The 24,570-nt window shown below is 38.1% G+C and overlaps 1 protein-coding gene, 1 non-coding gene and 1 pseudogene across 14 annotated transcripts in view; 2 read left to right on the top strand and 1 right to left on the bottom strand.

Moving 5' to 3' along the window:
• The window catches only part of VEZT (vezatin, adherens junctions transmembrane protein), a 91,145-nt gene that overhangs the window by 52,222 nt on the left and 14,353 nt on the right, over positions 1–24,570 (top strand). For all 13 annotated transcript variants that reach the window (XM_003929578.4, XM_039471704.2, XM_010340169.2 and 10 more), the window contains 5 exons: positions 2,469–2,616; positions 10,783–11,114; positions 16,779–16,972; positions 22,832–22,938; positions 24,357–24,564. In XM_003929578.4, coding sequence (XP_003929627.1) covers positions 2,469–2,616; positions 10,783–11,114; positions 16,779–16,972; positions 22,832–22,938; positions 24,357–24,564 — 989 coding nt within the window. The remainder of the gene's footprint in view (positions 1–2,468; positions 2,617–10,782; positions 11,115–16,778; positions 16,973–22,831; positions 22,939–24,356; positions 24,565–24,570) is intronic.
• LOC120364933 (chromobox protein homolog 3 pseudogene) lies at positions 12,231–15,668 on the bottom strand (annotated as a pseudogene).
• LOC120365166 (U6 spliceosomal RNA) lies at positions 19,440–19,543 on the top strand. The gene has a single exon (XR_005580180.1). It is a non-coding gene; the product is annotated as a U6 spliceosomal RNA (small nuclear RNA).

Here is a 24,570-nt window from a genome sequence, read left to right as displayed (position 1 = left end):
ATATATATATATATGTAAAAATCCTTGAACCCTTGTTTGCCTGAACAAAGTAAAGAGCAGCAATATACAAGATTAGTAATGAGAACACAGTGGTAACCGTGGATGTGGAAGACATTAAAATAACTGTAAGGGATAGTATGCAACTCCACAGCAGCAACTTTGAAAATGTAGGCAATGGCTGGGCTTGGTGGCTCAAGCCTGTAATCCCAGCACTTTGGGAGGCCGAGGCGGGTGGATCACGAGGTCAAGAGATCGAGATCGTCCTGGTCAACATGGTGAAACCCTGTCTCTACTAAAAATACAAAAATTAGCTGGGCATGGTGACGTGCGCCTGTAGTCCCAGCTACTCGGGAGGCTGAGGCAGGAAAATTGCTTGAACCCGTGAGGCGGAGGTTGCAGTGAGCCGAGATTATGCCACTGTACTCCAGCCTGGTGCCTGGCAACAGAATGAGACTCTGTCTAAAAAAAAAAACAAAGAAAGAAAATATAGCAAAAATGGTTCTTTTTGTATCTTTTGAGACAGGGTCTTTCTTGCTCTGTCACCCACAGTGGAGTGTGGTGGCATGATCACAGCTCACTGTAGCCTCATGCAATCTTTCTGTCTTAGCCGCCCAACTAGCTGGGACCAAGGCATACGCTACCACACCTGGCTAATTGTTTTGCGTTTTGTAGAGACAGGATTTCACCATTTTGCCCAGATTGGTCTCGAACTCCTGGGCTCAAAGGATCCTCCTGCCTCGGCCCCCCCGCAGTGCTGGGATTATTATAGGCATGAGCCACTGAGCCCAGCCTCATTTCTTATCAAAATAAAAATCTGCAAAATTAACATAGGAAGAATTTTAAAACTTAAAGAGATTGGACATAGGATAAAGAATACTCAATTTTAAGAAGAAAACACCTGGTTTATATGTAGACAATGGAAAATATGAAACTTTTTTAAAACAGTAGTATAGTTCTTAATGTTCTATTGTGGATCTCCAAATTATATTAAGTGAAAAAAAAACGCAAAGTGCATGGATCGGTATTTATTGTACCCTTCAAGTTGTGCATAAAAGGAACTGTGTGTTTATACAGTGATAAATGTGTATAGTTGTTTATATGCATGTATATATACCTACATATCTCCAGATACACATTTATATTTGAATTTGCTTTTATGTATGTATGTATAAAAAATCTTCAAAGGTACTGGTAACAGGAATTGCCTTTCCATTTGGATAGTGGAGCTACATGGCTAAGGAATAGAGGCAGAAGGTAGTTTTTGCTGTATCCCTTAATACCATGTGATTTTTGAATTCTGTGAATATATCACCTATTCAAAAACAAAGTGAATATAAAATTTTTTAACTACCAGATCCAGATGGTTTTAAAGTTTTAAAAAATTTCAGACTATAGAAAAGATTAGAAAGTTTCTCTGTATCATTTTACTTATGAAAATACTATAATCTCAATACCAAATCATGTTGTATTACAAAGAATAAAAACTAGTTTATTACAAAGAATATAGACCAGTCTCACAAATAGGGATACAAATTGTTTAAATAGAATATTTATAAATTTAATATTGGTTTGTATCAAAAGAGTATTATAATATAGCCAAATAGGAATATGTTAGAAATGCAAGGACAGTTCACCATCAAGAATTATATGGATATAATTATTTAGAAAAACAATTAAAGGGAAAAATCACTGTTGATTTTGAAGTGTCTGTAATGAGAAGAGCAGAGGAAACCTAACAGTAGTCTATAGAACAGGCCTAGTGCCACTTACATCAGTCTGTATATTTCAAAGAACATTCAACTAATGAAGTCCTGCAGTATGCAGACTGAGAAGAGTATTTGCTATAGCATAGTGAGGGCCCTGAACCATGACACAATAAAGTGCACATAACAGCTTCGAAAGACAGGTGTCAAAAATAACAGGGCCGGGCGCAATGACTCATGCCTGTAATCCCAGCACTTTTGGAGGCCAAGGTGAGTGTTATCACTTGAGGCCAGGAGTTCGAGACCAGCCTGGCCAACGTGGCAAAACACCATCTCTACAAAAAATACAAAAATTAGCTGGGTGACACATGCCTGTAATCCCAGCTACTCAGGAGGCTGAGACATGAGAATTGCTTGAACATGAGAGGCAGAGGTTGCAGTGAGCCAAGCTGGTGCCACCGCACTCCAGCCTGGGTAACAGAGCAAAATTCCATCTCAAATAAATGAAGAAATAAATACATACTACTTTAACACTTTTGAAGAGCTGAACTTTTAATATTTTAGACATTAAAAATTGTTTTCACAAGTGTTCTCTATCTGACGTGTTATGTTAATATATTGGATATTTAAAATTAATTTAAAAACTGCTGTAAATCTCATGCAAAATTTTCGAATACAGAATAGTAAATATGATCTAGGAGAATTTCACTGTATCTTTTATGCTTTCATGAAAAGGCTTTGTTGATTGCCTTAACCTAATTTAACCTACCCCCTGAACTCTGAGAGTGACAATGTAACCAACTACATCTGTGTGGTGCCTTTTAAGGAACTGGGACTTGGACTTAGTGAAGAGCAGATTTCAGAAGAGGAAGCGCATAACTTTACAGATGGCTTCAGCCTGCCTGCATTGAAGGTAATCCGTTTGTGGAAGGGAAGGGCTGAAGAAAAGATATGCACTTGGTTTGTCTCTGTGCTTTCTGAATGTGAATGCTGCACTTGTTCCCCTCATTGTTTGCTGCATGCCATCATCATAAATGCCCTGGTGATGGTTATAACGCTGTCTTTAAGAGCTGAGAGCATCATAAAGATCGGAAGAGGAGATCCATATATTTTGATGTCCAAATCCTTAAAATGCTTACTATATAAGAAATGCCCAGAGTTCGGAGATAAGTTGAATTACTTTAATTGGAGACCAATATGAGTGATTTTATAACTAGCCATTTGTTGCAACAAACATGGATATCTTCAAAATTCTTAAGATTTTTTTTTCATACATTAAAAGCCACATGAAAGATTACATTTAGCTACATAAAAATTAAACTTTTGGGCCGGCCTAGTGACTCACGTCTGTTATCCCAGCACTTTGGGAAGCCAGGGTGGGTGGATAACCTGTGGTCAGGAATTTGAGACAGACCAGCCTGGCCAACATGGTGAAACCCCATCTCTAACAAAAATACAAAACATTAGCTGGGTGTGGTGGCAGACACCTGTAATCCCAACTACTTGGGAGGCTGAGGCAGGAGAACCTGGGAGGCAGAGGTTGCAGTGAACTGAGACCACACCATTGTATTCCAGCATGGGTGACAAGAACAAAACTCCATCTCAAAAAAAAAAAAAGAAAAAGAAATTAAACTTTTGACTTCAAATAAGACATACTTTACATGCAAACAAGCTCAAGAAAAATTGCAATGATTTATTTATTTGTTTTCTTGTTTGTTTTTTGAGACTGAGTCTCACTCTATCGCCCAGGCTGGAATGCAATGGCGTAATCTCGGCTCACTGCAACCTCCGCTTCCTGGGTTCAGAAGATTCTCCTGCCTCAGCCTCCTGAGTAGCTGGGATTACAGGCGCCTACCACCATGCCTAGCTAATCTTTTGTATTTTTAGTAGAGATGGGATTTTGCCATGTTAGCCAGGATGGTTTTGAACTCCTGACCTCAGGTGATCCGCCAGCCTCACACTCCCAAAGTGCTGGGATTACAGGCATGAGACACCGTTCCCAGCCACAATGATTTATAACAAAGGGTTTTAATTGTTTCTATATACAGAGCACTCTATAAGGTATCTGAGACCTGTAGAAGATAAGTCAGGTGCATAAACTGACAGTTCACAAAAAAAACAGAAACACAGGCTAGTCCCAGGGAGGTTGTATTTACAATGAATTGATCACAACCAGTTATAGACTTCTTTGTTCTTTCTTCACTCCCGCTGCTTCATTTAAGTAGCCTAAAAAGAAAAAAAAAGAAGTACAAATGGCCAATAAATACGATAAAACATTTCATCTTAGTAATGAAAGAACACAAATAAAAATCATCAGCTGACCATTTTGCCAAGGATATTGAAAGTTGGTAATTTCATTATCATTGAAGATTCAGGGAGACCTCACACACCAGTGGTGAAAGTATAAACTGGTTCATTTTAGCAGTGAATACCAATCTTCATACAAGTGTATAAGCAAAACTGCTTTATTCTAGCAGTTTTAATTTGCCCTTACAGACTTATCTCAGAAAGTAACCAAAAATATACCCAAAGTATGTTTATGACATTACTATAGCAGCCAACATTGGAAACAAATTAAAAGTTCAATAATATGGAATTCGTAATGATTTGTGTTATATACATGCAATGAACTGTTTTAGAGTTAATATTAGAAAAATATTGATGAAAAATAATAGCACAGAAAAAAGTCAAAGCTAATTACAAAAGCATTGTATGAGATGCTTCTAGTAGGTGTTTTGTTGTTTGTTTTTCTTTTCTTTTTTTTTTGAGATAGGATCTCACTACGGTGGCTCAATCATAGTTCACTGCAGCCTCAGCCTCCCCAGGCTCAGGTGATCCTCCCACCTCAGCCTCCCAAGTAGCTGGGATTACAGGCACATGCCATCACACCCAGATAATTTTTGTATTTTTTGTAGAGACAGGGTTTTGCCATGTTGCCCAGACTAGTCTCAAATTCCTGAAGTCAAACGATTTGCCCATCAGCCTCCCAGATTTTTGGGATAACAGGCGTAAGCCACCATGCCCAGCCTCCAGTAGTATTTTTTTAAGACATTGATCCAAGTGTCTTAAGTTCCTTTTCAGTATTTAGTAAGCTCTCCTTAGATGTTTCTTGGTGTTTTTGGTCTTTAAGATTTCCTTTGATACCATAAAAACTAGTACACATATTGTTGATAGCATTTATCAAGATCCATTTTGTTTTGAAACTGTATTGACTTCCATATCTTTTATATTTTCTAAATCAACATAAAAGTTTTAATTATCTTGTTTGTTTTCTTTCTTTCCTGTTACTTAAAATGTGCTTTGACTTATTCCTACTCTCATTTTCACCCATCTCAATAAATGGTTTCCAGCTTAAACTGGAAACCTGGGCACCATCTTTCTTACCCCTCTTTTTGCTCACTCACATCCAGTCTGTCAGCAGATTCTTAGGTCACTTCTACCTTGAAAATGTACTTTAAACCTGTCCACTTTTTTCTCTATTCCCCCCCACCATCCTAGTCCCAGCCACCATCATTTCTTCCTTAGGCTGCTGCAGTACTTTCCTCAGTTCTCTCAAGTTCTTTGTTTCAGAACACAATTTTGACATGTAAAGAGCCTTTTAAATGGTTTATCCTTTGAATTTGTAATTCCCCTTCTGCAAACTGCAGGGAATTATTCTAAACGTAGTCAAGCTTTATATACCAAGTTGCTTATTCACTTTGTGTTTATAATAGTGCACAATGGAACACTGCCTGAAAGTTCAACAATAGAAGAATGCTGCATGAGTCATGCTAAAGCCACATGGTAAACCACTGTGTAGCAGCTGCAGCTTGCTTGTGAAAATTCTATAAAAATTTGGAGAAATGTCTGTTGCCAGTGAAATAATCAGGATACATAAGTATATATGCAATATGGCAACAACTCTGTTTAAAAAAAAAGAGAGAGAGAGAGAAAATACCAAGATATTAATAGCTACTCTTTGGGGTGGTGGGACTATGGATAATTTCACTCCCTTTCAAATTCAATATCTTGATCATGCTTTATTCTTTAAGGAAAATAAAGATTTTTTCAAAGTACAATTTAAGAGTTTCTCAATGTAGAAAATTGAGCAGACCTGGGTTTATATTTTAGCCCTGACTGACTAGTCATTTGCCTTTGAATAAGTTATCCTTTGAACTTATCTTACTTGTGAAAAGGAGTTACCATCCTGCTTTATAAGGTGTTAGATTAAATGAGAAGACATATTAAATAGAACAGGGCTTGTTATATAATGGGTACTCTCAAATAGTGATAGTTGTTCTTTAAGAAGGACTTGGAGAAACAATTACAGTATTTCATTTCCTTGTAAATTGCTTTTTGTTAATTCATCGAGATGCCTTGGAAATTTGTTTCTTTATGCTGTTGATATGCTGGTTTTAAAAGTGTATTAAAGCCTGAATTGTACTCTAGCTTAAGTATAAGCAGTAAAGAGAAGTTGTGGACCCTGTGCAGTCAGATTTTCCAGGTTTCACTCTAGCGCCATCATTTGACTACTGATGTGGTCCTGGGCAAATCATTGTTTCTGTGTTTATTAAAATTGGCTAATTGCAGTGCTTGCCTCCAAAGGATTAGATGTTTGTCAGTTCAGCAGCTGGTATAGAATAAGCAATTAATAAATATTGGTTGATTTTTAAAATTATATTTGATATGACCTGCTCTGAAATGTGAGACTAGTTCTCTATTGATGTCTCCCCATCCTACCTTCTAACAGTGATGGTTATAGCTAGATTCTTTTTGCTCACTCGCAGTGTCTTACAAATCAAACTATAATGGTATTTTTATATTTCTTTAATTTTTACATGTAACTAACCTGTAACCAAACTCAATAATTGTGTTGCAGTTACCACATTTATCAGGCTCTGAAAAGAGCCTTATCTTGAAGAGATAAGGAGGAGCTCCATAGACTTTTCCAACTGTCGGAAACCCCAGTAAATGTTCAAAAACTGTGTATTGCCCCCTTCTGTAGTTGCCACTGTTACTCAGATAAAGAATTTAAAAATGGATTTTGTAAGTCAAATTTGTAAAAGTGAAAGACATTTTTACAGCTTTACAAATACATCAGGGCTTCAGGGCTTTTTGTTTTCCTGTATTATCTTCATTGTTCCCTCTAAAAATACATTTTGGATTTATTTTTTATTGTTGACAGTCAAAGGAAATGCTCACTGGAACATTTCAAATTTCACATTTTCAGATTAGGAATGCTCAACCTTAATGTGTAATGCAAATATTCTAAAATCTGAAATATTTCCTGAGGCAAGTATTGCACCTTTGGAAAGAAAAGCAACCTCTGAATTATATCCTAAGGAGACATAAATAAAATACAGGTTAAATATTCCTTATCCGAAATGTTTGAGACTAGAAGTGTTTTGGATTTTTGATTTTTCAGATTTTGGAATATTTGCATTACACACTGAGGTTGAGCATCCCTAATCCAAAAATTTGAAATTTGAAATGTTCCAGTGAGCATTTCCTTTGACCAGCATGTTGGTGCTCAAAAAGTTTCAAATTTTGGAGCATTTGGGAATTCAATTCAAATTTTGGGGTTAGGGATACTTAATTAGTCCCTAGCATGGAGTCCTTGTCCCTCTTTTTCCCTTTTTAACTCATTTTTTAAATTTATAAAATCATGTATTTCCTGATTTAGAAAAATAAATGCACACATTGTAAAATACTTTAAATCAAAATTTTCTGTTTGCCTATAGGCTGTGGCTGCCTCCTTATCCAGAGCAACTTCCCTTATCTAAAGAACAAACAGGGGGCTGGGCGCGGTGGCTCGAGTCTGTAATCCCAGCACTTTGGGAGGACGAGGCAGGCGGATCACGGGGTCAAGATATCGAGACCATCCTGGCCAACGTGGTGAAACCCTGTCTTTACTACAAATACAAAAAAAATTAGCTGGGCGTGGTGGCATGTGCCTGTAGTCCCAGCTACCTGGGATGCTGAGGCAGAATTGCTTGAACCTGGGAGGCGGAAGTTGCGGTAAGCCGAGATCGTGCCACTGCACTCCAGCGTGGTGCCTGGTGACAGAGCAAGACTTTGTCTCAAAAAAAAGAACAAACAGGAAAAATAAATACACATTTCTGAGTTCTGGTTTAAGTGGATAATGGGATGGTGATTGGAAAATAAATTAGTCTTTAGAGACAGGGTCTTGCTCAGTCATGCAACTGGTGTGTACTGTGGTGCAATCATGGCTCACTGTAACCCTAAACTCCTGGGCTCAAGCAGTCCTCCCACCTTAGCCTCCCAAGTAGCTGAGACCTCATATAAGTGCCACCATGCCTGGCTAATTTTTAAGAAAATATTTTGTAGAGATGGGGATCTCACTGTGTTTCCCAGACTAGTCTCCCAACTCCTAGCCTCAAGCAATTCTCCCACCTTAGCCTCCTGAAGTGCTGGGAATATAGGTGGGAGCCACAGCACCTGGCCTAAATTAGTCTCTGTTAAAGTTGCAGTAAGCTGTACCAACTTTGATGCTTTCAGTTATTTTGACCCAACATGCTGGAATCATCCTTGTTAGCTCTTTTTTTCTAAATACCAATCAGTCAAGAGATTGTGTTGTTCTACTTTCACAGTGTATCCAAAGTCCATCTGCTGCTCACCTTCCACCACTAACCACTGTGGTCTCATTAATGCTTACCTGGATTACAACAGTAACTTCCTTACTGGTTTCTCCACTTCTACTCTCACTTTCCTATAATCTCTCAACACAGCAGCCATTATGGGTCTGTTAATGCATAAATCAGGTTGTCACCCTTCTGCTCAGAACCCTTCAGTTGTTCCCCATTGCTTACCTGGCCCCAGCCATACTGACCTTCTTGCTGTTCCACAGATGTGCCCTGTGTCCTCCTACCACAGTACTTTGCACTTGACTTCCTGCTTCTTAGAACTTTCTTCCTTGATGATGGTCTCATGGCTCACTTGCTTTAGGTGACACTTGTAGAGACCTCCCTGGCCACCCCCTTCTCCTCTCTCCTTCTCTCTTTCTCTCCCCCCCATATGTGTACACATACACACACACACACAACTTGCTGTTCTCCTTCTTTTTTTTTTTTTTTGAAACGGAGTTTCGCTCTTGTTACCCAGGCTGGAGTGCAATGGTGCGATCTCGGCTCACCGCAACCTCCGCCTCCTGGGCTCAGGCAGTTCTCCTGCCTCAGCCTCCTGAGTAGCTGGGATTACAGGCACATGCCACCATGCCCAGCTAATGTTTTTTGTATTTGTAGTAGAGACGGGGTTTCACCATGTTGACCAGGATGGTCTCGATCTCTTGACCTCCTGATCCACCTGCCTCAGCCTCCCAAAGTGCTGAGATTACAGGCTTGAGCCACCGCGCCCAGCTCTCCTTCTTTGCTCTATTTTTCCCGTCAACCAAGAGACACTATCTTTCTTTTTCTTCCTGGACCATCAATACTGGAAAAGGGAAATTCGATCTTTTACTTGTAGATTATTATCTATGCCCCTATACTTGAATATAAGCTCCATCAGAGTGGGGACTCTCTTCATTTTTGCTCACTGCTATTTATCTGTACCTAGAACAGTGCCTGGCACATTGTGGGTGCTCAAGAAATCACTTCTGAATGAATGAATAAAGGAATAAAGAAAATCATTGTGATCATAAAATTCAGTAGTTGGATTAAAAGACTTGCAAGTAAACCTGTTTGTATTCAAGAATCCCTTATGTAGCAGCTAGGAACTTTGGCCTTACTCACTTAAAAAAAAAAAGTTAATGGTAAAACAGATTTACATGAAATTGTCTTAATTCATTATTGCCATACTTTTAAAATTTATTTAATAAAATCATCTAAATTATGTCTGTTTTCATGGTTGTAAATAATGGGAATCTAAATTAAAGAGGTTTCATCCTCTTTTTATTGCCTGCTACCTCTTGTTTTAAACTACATTGTTTTGTCATGCATTTGTTTCAGAGATATTGTCCTCATCTTGAATAGAACTATATCTGGAGAAATCCTTTGCTACCAGGATTCAGGATGTATCTCAGGAATGGGCCTATGAACATACTTAGACTGTATTAAAAAAGGACTTTATCCTGGGCAACATACTGAGACCCCATCTCTAAAACTTAAAAATTAGCTGAGTATGGTGATACATGCCTGTGGTTCCAGCTACTCAGGGGGCTGAGGCAGGAGGATCACTTGAGCCCAGGAGTTTGAGATTGCAGTAAGCTATGATAGTGCCATTGCACTCCCGCCTGGGCAACAGAGCAAAACTATATCATAAAAATAAATAAATTAATTAAAATATAGGTTTTGCAGTTTCTCATGTCAGACATTAAATTCTGGAGTATTTAACTGATTTTTTTTTTTTTAGATAGAGTCTTGCTCTGTCACCCAGGCTGGAGTGCAGTAGTGCCATCTCAGCCCACTGTAATGTCTACCTCCCAAGTTCAAATGATTTTCCTGCCTCAGCCTCCCGAGTAGCTGAGACTGCAGGCACACACCACCTTGTCTGGCTACTTTTTGTATTTTTAATAGAGACGGGGTTTCACCATGTTGGCCAGGCTGGTCTTGAACTCCTGACCTCAAGTGATCCACTTGCCTTCACCTCCTAAAGTGCTGAGATTACAGCTGTGAGCCACCACGCCTGGCCCTGGACTGATTTTTATATTAATTTCTTAGCTAATTCATAAGGCAAGGTAATAGTCTTATTTTGAAACCCAAGCTTTTGATCCATTTCTTTGGAGATAATGTATATATATGTATATATATCTTCTCCACTAGTCCAGCTGTCTTCTTTTCTCCTATGTGAAAAATTTTTTTAAAATAATGAGTGAAGATTCACTTCTAATAATGTATCTCATTCCATCAATACTTCCCATCTGGAGCAGAACTGTACTAAGTTATATATTGGTGGTACCTGCTATATTGGAATCATAAGTTCCGATATACTATATTTGATAATCATATTCTTGTCTAATCTTAAGGTAGTTCAAGCTCAGCTGTATTTATTATTAAGGATAAAGTACAAAATTTATAGTTTTGAACATTGACCAATCTTTGTTATTGATCTAGTCCTTTTTTTCTTTTTTCTTTTTTTTTTTTAGGTTTTGTTCCAACTCTGGGTGGCACAGAGTTCAGAGTTCTTCAGACGGTTAACTCTATTACTTTCTACAGTCAATTCACCTCCTGGGCCCTTACTTACTCCAGCACTCCTGCCTCATCGTATCTTATCTGATGTGACTCAAGGTCTACCTCATGCTCATTCTGCCTGTTTGGAAGAGCTTAAGCGCAGCTATGAGTTTTATCGGTACTTTGAAACTCAGCACCAGTCAGTACCACAGTATTTATCCAAAACTCAACAGAAGTCAAGAGAATTAAATAATGTTCACACAGCAGTACGCAGCTTGCAGCTCCATCTGAAAGCATTACTGAATGAGTAAGTTTAGAAATTATACAAAGAAAGGTCTCAGTAATTAGCAACCTTCATTCACGTACCATTGTAGTGGTTGGCTTATGTCCTAGCTAGAAAAAAGAAAGAAAATTGAGACATGATCATGAAGAGTGGTTTGTAGCTACAGATATAGCAAAACCCAATAATTTGTAAGTACTGTAACTTGAGGGCATTATTTCGTTTTTACTTTTCCTTAGTTCAACAGAAAACTTGGAAAGATAGGCTAAAAGCAGGTATTGTTCATACTCTGAGAGCTGAAATGGAGATGGTTATGAAGAATTAGTTTCTTTTAACTTTCTTAAGGTAGGGCTCTTAAACTGGAACCTGCAGTCTAATAGAAATATTCTACCAGTATAGGAACAGTGTGTTACAAGAGGCATTGTTATGTATAGTAGAAGAGTAACATATTGCTGTTTTTTCTAAATAAATTATAGCAGATCTAGAATATTTTTTGTAGCATAGGACAAGCTTTGTGGTCCCAGTTGAAGAGCAAAGTATAGAGCGTAGAGTTTATTTTGTTCATTTCCTACCTTGCATGAAATTGTTGATACTCTACCTTAATTTCTAAATTTTTTTTTTTTTTTTTAGGCAGAGTTTCACTCTTGTTACCCAGGCTGGAGTGCAATGGCTCGATCTCGGCTCACCGCAACCTCTGCCTCCTGGGTGCAGGCAATTCTCTTGCCTCAGCCTCCTGAGTAGCTGGGATTACAGGCACGCACCACCATGCCCAGCTAATTTTTTGTATTTTTAGTAGAGACGGGGTTTCACCATGTTGACCAGGATGGTCTGGATCTCTTGAGCTCGTGATCCACCCGCCTCGGCCTCCCAAAGTGCTGGGATTACAGGCTTGAGCCACCGTGCCCGGCCCTAATTTCTAAATTTTTATATTCTACTTTGGTATACCTTTATCAGCTGAAAATACTATTTTCACGTATTTCTACATGGAAGTTTTCAAGTTTAAAAATTGAATCAAGGCATTTAATTGAATACAGTCATTTCTAGTGAAATTTTTCTCTAATAGTTAAATATTCATCATGCATGACTGGATCAAATGAATGGTTGGGTTCATGTTGTGTTGGTAATCAGGAAGGTCATAGGAATTTATAAAGAGCTAAGATTGTAGTTAATGTACTTGACACTGGGATACCAGGCAAGAAGTGGAATGAGGAAGGCAGCAATTAATTCTGTAAGATAAGAATGGGTCAAAAGGACTTGACATATCAGCAAAATCAAAAGGCTAGTTTCACTAGAATGAGAGAAGATAAGAGATATGAGGATAGGAACTTAAAGTCAGAAAGACATTTTGAGAAGCTAAGATTTTAAGACATTTGAGAAGTTAAGTTCAAGGCCAGAGATGGTTAGCTATAAGGCTGATATAAAGATTATGGTATAGGAAAAATAAAGAAACTACAAAGTCAGGGTATTCCAGTGGTCTATATCTGCTGTTCTAGGAAGGCAGGTAAATGCTAACCAGGCTCTTTGCCCTGCCTCCTGCAGGGAACTGGGCAATAGGGGCATCTCCACTTGAGTAGGTGGCAAAGGTTAGATCAGGCGTCCCCAAACTTTTTATACAGGGGCCCAGCTCACTGTCCCTCAGACCGTTGGAGGGCCGCCACATACTGTGCTCCTCTCACTGACCACCAGTGAAAGAGGTGCCCCTTCCTGAAGTGCGGCGGGGGAGGCCGGATAAATGGCCTCAGGGGGCTGCATGCGGCCCGCGGGCCGTAGTTTGGGGACGCCTGGGTTAGATTATCATCAAAGGAAAATAAGATTTCAGTGGAAAGTTGTAGGCAAAGCCAGAGTCTCCTAAGAAGTAAGTTTTGGCAATAGAATCAGAAATATGCTACAAAAAAATTTCTGCATATTAGAATGCATTAGACTGAGGGAAGATGGCTCAGGGAAGAAAGAGTGCTACCCAAGGTAGACATGAACACAAAAAAGAGGAGCTTTGTACCTTGGGCAGAAATTGTGGCTTATGCATGGGAAATTTTTGTCCTATTTTAAAATGGAATATTCTATACATGCTAATGTTTCTCACCTTTCTAAGTATTTTCACTAGAAAGTACACTGGTCACAAACTATCATATCCAATTTGCTCTGTAGTGCTGCTACATACAGCTTTTTAAAGTGATAGCTAAAGAATTGTTTTGTATTTCATATTTTAGAATGCTCTTTTTGTGTTTCACTACTCTCCCCTTGTCCCCTTTGCTGTTCCCACTTTCAGTGCCTTGGTGCAGGACAGTATTGTCCTTTGCCTACACTAGGGCATTAATCTCTAACGTTCTTTTCGCCTCCAGGGTGTGTATGGCCAGATTAATGTTACTGAGGCATGTATTTGCTTTCTCACTTCACTGAAAATCTTGACTGGTTTTGGAGTCATAGCAGCTCAGACTGAAGTCTTTACAAAACATACTATAAAAAGAGTTTGCCGTAACCTGACTACAGTCTGTTTCTATCTTTATTTCTCATTCCTTTCCTTCAGTCCAGCCAAACTGTATAAATGCCTTTTCCCATGGTCCATTACTTTTAATAGCAAAACTGCAACTACTTGTGTACCAACCTAATAGAACAAGCTTCTAGTCAGGTGCAGTGGCTAACACCTGCAATCCTGACACTTTGGGAGACCTAGTCGAGCCCAGGAGCTGAGACCAGCCTGGACAACATGGTGAACCCTTGTCTCTACAAAAAAAAATACAAAAATTAGCCAGTCATGGTGATGCATGCCTGTAGTCCCAGCTACTTAGGAGGCTGATGTGGGAGGATTACCTGACCCCTGGAGGCTGAAGTTGCAGTGAGCCAAAATCATACCACTGCACTCTAGCCTAAGTGACAGAGTGAGACCCTGTCTCAAAAAACAAAATAAACAAAACCAAAAAAAAAAAACCTTTCTCACCTTTTGTATATAGGCTAAAATTTAATCCATCCTTCAATGCTACCTCAAAAGTACCTCTTCCTTAGTTGTTCCCCATCTGTCTTTATAGTTGGTAGTAATTTTCTCTTCTTCTTAATTCTCATAACACTATCTGTCTCTCTGTGGTATTATCCTTTTATGCCTGTATTGGGCCCAGTTTTACATCTTACCAGCTTTGTGACTCTGGGCAAGTCTGCCCAACTCTCTGGGCCTAATTCCTTATCTGTAAAATGGAAACAAAATGATAGTTCTAATTATTTATGATATTGTATTCTTTTTCTTTTCTGGTAAAGGAAGCAACTACAGAAAGGTTGTATGTATTCAAAGTAACCAGTGCTATTGATGCCAAAAAAAAAAACCAACAACTCTTCCAACGCTACTTTCAAAATGAACATATCAAACTTGATTTTCAGCCAGGCGCGGTGGCTCAAGCCTGTAATCCCAGCACTTTGGGAGGCCGAGGAGAGTGGATCACGAGGTCAAGAGATCGAGACCATCCTGGTCAACATGGTGAAACCCCGTCTCTACTAAAAAATACAAAAACAAAACAAAACAACAACAACAAAAAAAACCAAAAAAACTTGATTTTCATTAGAATGTAGTTATTTTGTCACACTAGTAAGTAAAAAATCCAAGAAACACCCCCCCGCCCTCCCGCCTTTCATTTGAGACGGAGTTTTACACTCTCTCTGTTGCCCAGGCTGGAGTGCAGTGGCACAATCTTGGCTCCCTGCAACCTCTGTCTCCCAGGTTCAAGCAGTTCTCCTGCCTCAGCCTCCTGAGTAGCTGGGATTGCAGGCACATGCCACTATACCCAGCTAATTTTTGTATTTTTGTAGAGACAGGATTTCACCATTTTGGCCAGGCTAGTCTCAAACTCCTGACCTCAGGTGATCCACCCACCTTGGCCTCCCAAAATGCTGAGATTACAGGTGTGAGCCACCGCGCCCTACCACAAATTTTATATATATATACATACATGCATCCATATTTATGTATGTGTGTGTACATACACACACACACACACACACACAAACACACAATGTTAACAGTAATTGAGCTTCATCTTCTGGACAAAAGTGCCAAGTTAGTCTTTCTTCATAAAAAAAGCAATTACAATTTGAGGACACTTCATATTTGCCTCTTTTGCCAGCACCAAGTCCGCCTCATCTGAATCATCCCATTAGATGAGAAACATCAATTCTTCACTGCCATCTGTGACACCAATTATTCTTTCAAGATCAAGACCTCTAGCAAATCCCTCTTGATTTGTCAGCCCCATCTCTTTTCTTCTTTGATTTTCTGTCATCAGATTCATTGTCAGATAAAGGTTTTCTTTTTGTACCATCTTTTTCTTTACCAGTTTTTTGAGAACTAAGAAATGCTTCAATTAACTCTGGACAATCTAAATTTCTTCAGGTTCCCAAGTATTGTCAGCATCTGTAAATCCCTTGCACTTCAGGAAATACTCCATTTTCTCATTCCCTACATGTCAATCTAGTACATTTTCCACCACAAATTCTTCAGACTCTAGCTCTTCAACTTTTTTACCTTTCCATTTTGTTTCTTTCCCATTTTTTGCAATGTAGTTTTATTGGAGGCCATTTTTTATTGCAGACCTGAAGAGCTATTATTCCCTGCCTCCAAGCTGCTCCGGGTCGTGGGTCTGTGGTGTCTCCAGTCTTTAGTGTCACCAGCTCGAGCCACACCCAAGGGGGGAGGGCTCCAAGGAGTTGCACTCTAGGCTGTTGTTGGCAGGCTCAGTAGGTGGTGGGTAGAGTAGGGAGTGGGGGTCGATATATTTTATTTACATATATGTGTAATATCACTTGTTATTTCTTATAAGTAGAAGACTGGCTTAATTTATTTTTAAGCTCAAAATGCCTAGTATATATGCAATAAATATTTTTGAATAAATATATCATACTCATAAGCTTTTTTTTTTTTTTTTTTTTGAGACAGAGTTTCGCTCTTGTTACCCAGGCTGGAGTGCAATGGCGCGATCTCGGCTCACCACAACCTCCGCCTCCTGGGCTCAGGCAATTCTCCTGCCTCAGCCTCCTGAGTAGCTGGGATTACAGGCACGAGCCATCATGCCCAGCTAATTTTTTTTGTATTTGTAGTAGAGACGGGGTTTCACCATGTTGACCAGGATGGTCTCGATCTCTTGACCTCGTGATCCACCCGCCTCAGCCTCCCAAAGTGCTGGGATTACAGGCTTGAGCCACCGTGCCCGGCCTACTCATAAGCTTTTTAAAAAATTGTGGTAAAGTATATATAACAAAATTTATCATTTAATCATTTTTAAATGTACAGTTCAGTGACATTAAGTATATACACATTGTTGTGCAGCCATTACCACTGTCTAACTCCAGAATGTTTTTCATCTTATAAGCTTTTTTTTTTTTTTTTTAATTGAAATAGGGTTTCACTCTGTCCCCCAAGCTGGAGTGCAGTGGTGCTATTGCAGCTCACTGCAACCACTACCTCTCAGGCTCAGTCAATCCTCCCACCTCAGCCTCAGGAACATGCTACCATGCCTGGCTAATTTTTGTATTTTTGGTGGAGACAGAGTTCCACCATGTTGCCCAAGCTGGTTTTGAACTCCTGAGCTCAAGCCATCCACCTTGGCCTTCCAAAGTGCTAGGATTTAAACGTATTTTAAAATAAGCCTTATAAATTGTAAACTTTTTATTTCATTTTATAAAAACCTGTTTCTGTTTTTCTTTGTGACTCAGGGTAATAATTCTTGAAGATGAACTTGAAAAGCTTGTTTGTACTAAAGAAACACAGGAACTAGTGTCAGAGGCTTATCACATCCTAGAACAGAAATTAAAGTTGATTCAGCCCCATGTTCAAGCAAGCAACAATTGCTGGGAAGAGGCCATTTCTCAGGTCGACAAACTGCTACGAAGAAATACAGATAAAAAAGGTACCTGTGAGAGATTTCTTTGGCATATGCTTATTCCACTCTGGTAGGATTTTATTAGGCAGATTTCTTGCCTTCATGATGAAATTAGCTTCAAAATTTCTTAGTTTACTTTTTTTTACTGTTGAATTTATATGTACAAAGTGACACTGAATATAATTATTGGCTCTCATTTTGTAAATAGAAAATGAATATGATTTGAAAGTTCAGTGAATCATCTCTTTTTGAAAAAAGCTGAAATGAGAGAATAAATTTTGATAGTATTTTTCTATTATTAGAACTAAAAATTCTTTTTCAGTTAGGATAATAAAAGAATTAGTTTGGTAGTCTGGGGCTAGAAACTTCAGTTTTTCTTTTAAAATAAAATACTTTCATTCAAAAATAATATACAAATGATATAATTAGTGACACTGCATATTTAGTACTAAAATCTAAATACATTGTGTCATTATTTAATGACAAAGTATCAGATTGCTTTGTGCTACTAGTAAAACAAAATAGTCTTGAGATTTTCCATCAAACTGCTTTTATTGACTCAGATTTTATGCTTGTTTTTACCTCACTAATTTCATTTTTCATGTTGGGCATATCAAATTTTGAAAATTATGCTGCAAACCAGTACCATATTTATATTTTGGATCTTTATTATTATGTTACTCAGACTTAGGCATAGAATTTGCATTGCTGCTAAAGATAATTAATGCTTTACCATCCTGTTTTTTTTGTTGTTGTTGTTTACAGCTAAATTTGCCATAATTTCTTTAATGTCTTAAACAAGCTTGAACAAATCCTTAGATATTAAAAGCATTCACTTTCTCCAAAGGAAATATGAACATGTGAATTACTTATATACTACCCATAGGTTTTCTTAATATCCCAAATGTAAACTGTAAATATTTTTTTCTCCAAAAGATAAATCTACCACAAAATTCTAATATTTGCAAATACTTATGCACATTAAACTTTCTGACATGACATCTAGAGCTTTTGTGTACATTTTCTACAAATAGAAATACTCAGAAGACCTTTGGTTGTTAAAAGATATATCCTGGCGAGGCCCAGTGACAGGAGTAGCCGAGTGCTTAGCTACTCAGGAGACTGAGGCAGGAGGATTGCTTAAGCCCAGGAGTTTGAGGCTGCAGTGAGCTATGATCGAGCCACTGCCGCAGTGGCAACAGAGTGAGACACTGTCTCTCAAAAAAAAAGAAAGATGCATCCCATTCACCCCTCCTTTACCACACTCTGAGATGTTGAATCTTAGTCTATCACTTATCCATTATTGTGAACCATTACTCTGAAAACTGTCTCCACCTCATTGGGTAGGTAATTAAGATAAGCTATTTTCTAATTATTTTCTGTGTGTATGGCTTTTGCTCATAAATAATAATGATATGTATTAAGACACAAAAGTTCACAAACTTTTCTCACTAAAACATTTACAGTGGCTATGACTACACAGGTTTAAATAAAAAATGTTCATTTGAATATTTTAAGAAGCAGGTACTTTAGTCTGTTTAGCCATTATCTTTTTTAAAAAAGGTCTTATTTTGAAATCATTTCAAACTTACAAAAAAGTTACAATAGTTGAAAGTATCCTTCATCCATATTCCCTAGTTGTTGACATTCTGCCACAATTCCCTTATCTTTCTATGTATGTGTCTGTATGTGTGTATAATTTTTTGATGGTGATGTTACTCTTACCCATTTGAGAGTAAGTTGTAGACTTGAAGCCCCATTACCAGTAAATATTTCTGTATGCATTTTTGTAAAACAGGAACATTCTTCTATAAACCCACAGTATACCATCAAAATCAGAAAATGAACACCAACCACAGTATTGTCATTTTATCCACAGAACCCATTCAAATTTCCCTGATTGTCCCAATATTTTTAATATGTCTAGACCTAGACTGTGCATGATATTCAGTTGTCATACTCTTTATTCTCCTTTGCCTTTTCCTTAAATTCTTTCATGATAAATATTTTGTAAAGAAGTACTCTGAGGTTCTATAAATATGCTTTCTTCATCAAAATTTTAACCACTATGAATACATATACCATATGATCCAGTAGTATCATTCCTATGTATTTAACCAAGAAATATAAAAATTTAGTGTTCACACAAAAGCCCATACATCAATATTTTGTTCATAAACTAAAATCTAGAAGCAGCTAGACTTTGGGATGTTACTAAACTGTTACATCCATCCGTACAATGAAATACTACTCAGCAACAAAAGAAAGTAAAGTTCCATTGCATCCAAAACGATGAATGAATCTCTGATACATTATGCCAAGTGAGAGATGTCAGATTCAAACTACTACATACTATGTTATTCCACTTATGAGGCATGCTGAAGTTGGCAAAGGAACAGAAAACAGATGGGTAGTTGCAAGGAATTGGAGATGGAGGGAGGAATGGCTTGTAAAACCTTTTAATGGAGAATGGCATTTAGAAATCAAGATTAGGGTGCTTGGCTTTGGCAGCTCATGTATTAAAATGAGACTGATAGAAAATTAACATGTCCTTTGTGTAAGGATGACATGCAAATTCATGAATCATTCCATATTTTATATAGAATTTTTTTTTTTTTTTGACATGGAGTGTCACTCTGTCGCCAGGCTGGAATGTAGTGGTACAATCTCGGCTCACTGCAAACTCTGCCTCCCAGGTTCAAGCGATTCTCCTGCCTCAACCTCCCAAGTAGCTGGGATTACAGGCACGCACCACCATGCCCCACTAATTTTTATATTTTTAATAGAGACGGGATTTCACCATGTTGGCTAGGTTGGTCTCAATCTCTTGACTTCATGATCCGTCTACCTTGGCCTCCCAAAGTGCTGGGATTATAGGTGTGTGCCACTGCACTCAGCTTATATAGATTTTATATAAATATATATGTATGTAATACACATACATATATAGACACATGTATATCTATATATATATATTGTCGTAAGCTTAGGAAATCATTGAGAATAATTTGGCATTACTTGAGATTGCCATAGAAAAGAATCTCCAGTTAATAAGTTTTCCATTATTAGAAATATCACAGGCCAGGTACGGCGGTTCATGCCCATAATCTCAGCACTTTGGGAGGCCAAGGAGGGAGGATCACTTGAGCCCAGGAGTTTAAGACCAGCCTGGGCAACATGGCAAAACCTCATCTGTACAACGACAACAAAAAATTACCTGAGCACGTTGGCTTATGTTTGTAGTCCCAGCTACTCAGGAGGCTGAGGTGGAAGGATTGTTTGAGCCCAGGAAGTCAAGTCTGCAGTGACCCATGACTGCACAACTGCACTCCAGGCTGAGTGACACAATGAGACCCTGTCTCAAAAATATATGTGTGTGCACTCGTGTATGTGTGTGTGTCACGTTATTTTAAAACTCTTTATATTTATTACCTCTAGGGCCTTGTTACCCAGAGTAGTCCCCAGACTAGCATATAAGCATCACATGAGAGTTTGTTACAAATGGACCCCTGACTTTATATCTACCTGTATTTTAATAAGATCTGGTCATTTGTATCCATGTTAAAGTTTGAGAAATTTTAGAAACATTGCCCCGGGGCAAGGGTCTGCAATTTTTTTTTTTTTTTCCTAAAGATTTTCTGCTTTGCAGGCTGTATGGTATCTGTTACAACTACTTTACTAGTTGTTGTAGTATGAAAGCACTCATAGACTATACTTAAATGAGTGTGGCTGTGTTCTAGTATAAAATTTATTTACAAGAACAGGCAGTGGGGCAGATTTGGCAGGCCCCTGCTTTCAGAAAGAATTGAGGGATAAGGTCATCAGGGAGCTGTTTTCACTTTATAACCTGTGCTCTTTGTAAAAGCTATTACTGGAAGCATGTAGTTAAAAATTTGGTGGGTTTTTAAAATTTTTTAAGGCTTTTCTTTTTTTTTTTTTTTTTTTTTTGAGAAAGAGTCTCTCTGTGTTGCACAGGCTGGAGTGTGGAGTGCATTGGCCCGATTTCAGCTTACTGCAAACTCCCGCTTCTGGGTTCAAATGATCCTCCTGTCTCAGCTCTCCAATAGCTGGAATTACAGCTGTGCACCACCATGCCCAGCTAGTTTTTGTGTTTTTTGGTAGAGACGAGTTTTCGCCATGTTGGCCAGGCTGGTCTCCAACTCCTAACCTCAAGTGATCAGCCCATCTTGGCCTCCCAAAGTGCTGGTATTACAGGCTTGAGCCACCACACCTGGCCTCTCATTAGATTTTTGTTAAATGAGTTACATGCTGGAGCTGGCTCTCCAGAGATTGTTAAATATTCAGAAATTTGTGAGTCAGTTTAACATCATTGGTAGCTTAAAATTGATCACAGTGGGTGCATTTACACCATGGGAACTGGAAATCAGGAAGTGCTGCAAATGGGTGTTTTGTTTTGTTTGAGAGCTGGATTACCAGCACCCTGTTTAATGTACCTGTTTACTGCTATTAACAGTAGTCTTATGGATTTGTTTTTCTTTTCTTTTCATTCGAAGAGCTCAATGTATGGTGTCAGCATTAATGTCATGAAATCTGTGTTCTTCTAGTTAAGCAATAATTGCAGTTTTTGAGCATTTAATCTGTAGCAGGCATTGTTTTAAGCATTTTAATGTATTTTTTAATCTTAAAAAAGAGTATTGTTATTTTCACCACTGTTCTACAGATAACTAATTTAAGCTAGAAAGCAGCAGGAGCTAGGATTTAAACCAGTTGTTACTAACTCTACAGCTCTTAGCCACCATACTAATCTGTCTCTCATTAGTGCTTTCTATTAATTTATTCATCATTCTGACATCTTGCCTACAAACTGACCAGTCATCTTTTTATAACATTTCCCAAATATTTCTTTTTCTTTTTCCCACCATTTATCTATTGTTACTTTTGAAAAGTAAAAATCAGGAAGTTTAAACCATACTTGTTTTTTTTTTCAAGTAGAAAGATAATGATGAATGGTTGCCAGCTGGATATTAGACTAAGTAACCCTGTCATTAAATACCAAACACAAATTTTAAGAATTAATCAAAGTTAAACTCACTAGGGTGGTCTTTTAAAGATGTTTACTTGTGAACTCATTTCCAATTCCAACTTCTGAAAGTTAAAATAGCCTCAGGGTAAGATTGAAGTTTGTATTTTGTGAAGAAGAGTGATGGTCTGTCTTAAGACTGTTTCTATACTATGAATGATAATATTTTGTTTGACAGGTATTTAGAGAGTACCTGGTGTGTACCAGCTACTGTAGTACCTTGGTCTTAAGACTGTTCCTATGCTATGAATGATAATATTTTGTTCAACAAGTATTTATAGAGTACCTGGTATATACCAGATGCTGTGGTCAGGTGAAAAGAGAAGGCCAGGTTCTCTCTCCTCCAAGAGTTTAAAAACTTTAAGTTGTAAATCTAATTTATTGTTGTTCATTTTAGTATCTTTAATTTTTTATAAATAAAAAGTTATTAGAACAAGTTGGACTATGAAATTGACAAAGTATTGGTACCAAGGAATTTTTTGGTTGGGGGAGACAGGGTCTAGCTCTGTTGCCCAGGCTGGAGTGCAGTGACATGATCACTGCTCACTGTAGCCTTGTCCTCTCCAGCTCAAGCAGTCCTCCCATCTCAGCCTCCCAAATAGCTGGGACTACAGGTGTGCACCATCATGCCCAGCTAATTTCTTTTTCAGTTTTTGGGTCTGTCTTTGTTTCCAGACTGGTCTTGAACTCCTGGGCTCAAGCAGTCCTCCCGCCTCAGCCTTCCGAAGTGCTGGGATTACAGGTGTGAGCCACCAGGCCTGGCCCCAAAGATATTTTAAATTAGATGTTCACTCATGTCTGTGTGGCCTGTTTCTTATCTTTATTCCTACTCACTCTTTTTTAAGGCAAGCCCGAAATAGTGTGTGAAAACCCACATTGTTCAGTAGTACCTTTGATGCAACCTACTCCTACTCTACACATTGCAGACAAAGATCCAATCCCTGAGGAGCAGGTAAGGGTGAAAATGACTGTTTTTTCCCTTGTTGGATTTCTGTTTCTAATGAGCTTCAAAATATAATGTGTTGAATTTATATCAGACCATTAGTTTTTAGTGCTTAACTCTGAATTCATTGAATCCGACAGCAGACTTTTATTATTTATTATATCTAATTTTATTATTTGTTATTTATGTCTAATTGTCCATATCTGAGTGACTTAAAAGTGATTGAACACATTGAAAATTAGTACACTGGCAAAGCTACCTTTTGGGATGCTGGAGATGTTTTTATCTTGATCTGAGTAGCAATTACCAATATGTCTGTGCATATGTAAAAATCCTGTGCACTTGACTGCATATACGATGATATACCTCACTTTTTTTTTTTTTTTGGATATACCTCACTTTTAAAAACAATTTTTAAATGGTCATATTAGATATTAACAAAGATAACTTTTGTTCATTCTAAGGAAAACCTCTTTTCCTTAGGTCATTATTTATTTGGTATTTTTTTTTCATGTATATTGCATAACAAGTTACTATTCAGTATTTTTAATTGCAAGTTGAAACCAACCCTAGTTAGTTTAACAGACAGATACTTTATTTAAACTTTTAGGTAGCTTACAGAATATCTCAGAGGGCCAGATACGCAGGCTTGAATGAGGCCAGGGTAAACAGCCAAATCACTCAAAAGAACTGTTGCAATGGAGATATCATTGCTAAATTAATAGGTGGAGACATTGCCTTTGGCTCCATTAATGCTGAGTAGTAAAAATTACTTCCAGAAGTGCTACCTCAAGAAACATATCTGCCAACATCCTGCCAGAATGGATTTTTCAAGGTGCCTGCTTTTTGTATCAGAAACTTCTAAATCCGGTCTGATGCAGGCACGTCTGATTAGAGGATCTCAGGTCATTTACCTGCGCCTATACTGTAAAAGAGGCTGGGTAAGCAAGTATCCTACCCTCTGTCTTAGAGATAGGGAGAACCATAAGGTGGGGTATTCCCTAATCCTAGGAAGAGTGTTCATACTTTCTGGAAAATCAGAAAGAACCACAAGAAAAGAAACATGCCTGACCACCTACCCAAACTGCCAGACCTTCTAATTTTGATTGATTTTGATATAGCTAATGGCTGTAACACTAAGTAAGTGTATAGTAAGGCATCAAATTAGGAAAATAACCATTAAAGTTGTTAAACTTTTTTATCCACAATGCTCTTCTGTTAGGTTTTTTGTTTTTGTTTTTGTTTTTAAGATTTCAATTTATCTGTAGCTATGTTTGCTTTTTTTTCCCCTAGCTCTGCTTTAATGACCAGTACCAAATGCAAGTCCTTTTTTTTAAATCTTAGAGATAAGTAAGTGCAAGTAAATGAATGCTTACTAGAAAACTGTCTGCTTCAAGTAAAGTGCTTTTTCTTGTATTCATTTTCAGGAATTAGAAGCTTATGTAGATGATATAGATATTGATAGTGATTTCAGAAAGGATGACTTTTATTACTTGTCTCAAGAAGATAAAGATAGACAGAAACGTGAGCATGAAGAATCCAAGAGGGTGCTCCAAGAATTAAAATCTGTGCTGGGATTTAAAGCTTCAGAGGCAGAAAGGCAGAAGTGGAAGCAACTTCTGTTTAGTGATCATGGTAAGC

This window comes from Saimiri boliviensis, chromosome 7, assembly GCF_048565385.1.
Source record: "Saimiri boliviensis isolate mSaiBol1 chromosome 7, mSaiBol1.pri, whole genome shotgun sequence".
Lineage (NCBI taxonomy): Eukaryota > Metazoa > Chordata > Mammalia > Primates > Cebidae > Saimiri > Saimiri boliviensis.
This window is presented reverse-complemented; position numbering and strand designations above follow the sequence as displayed.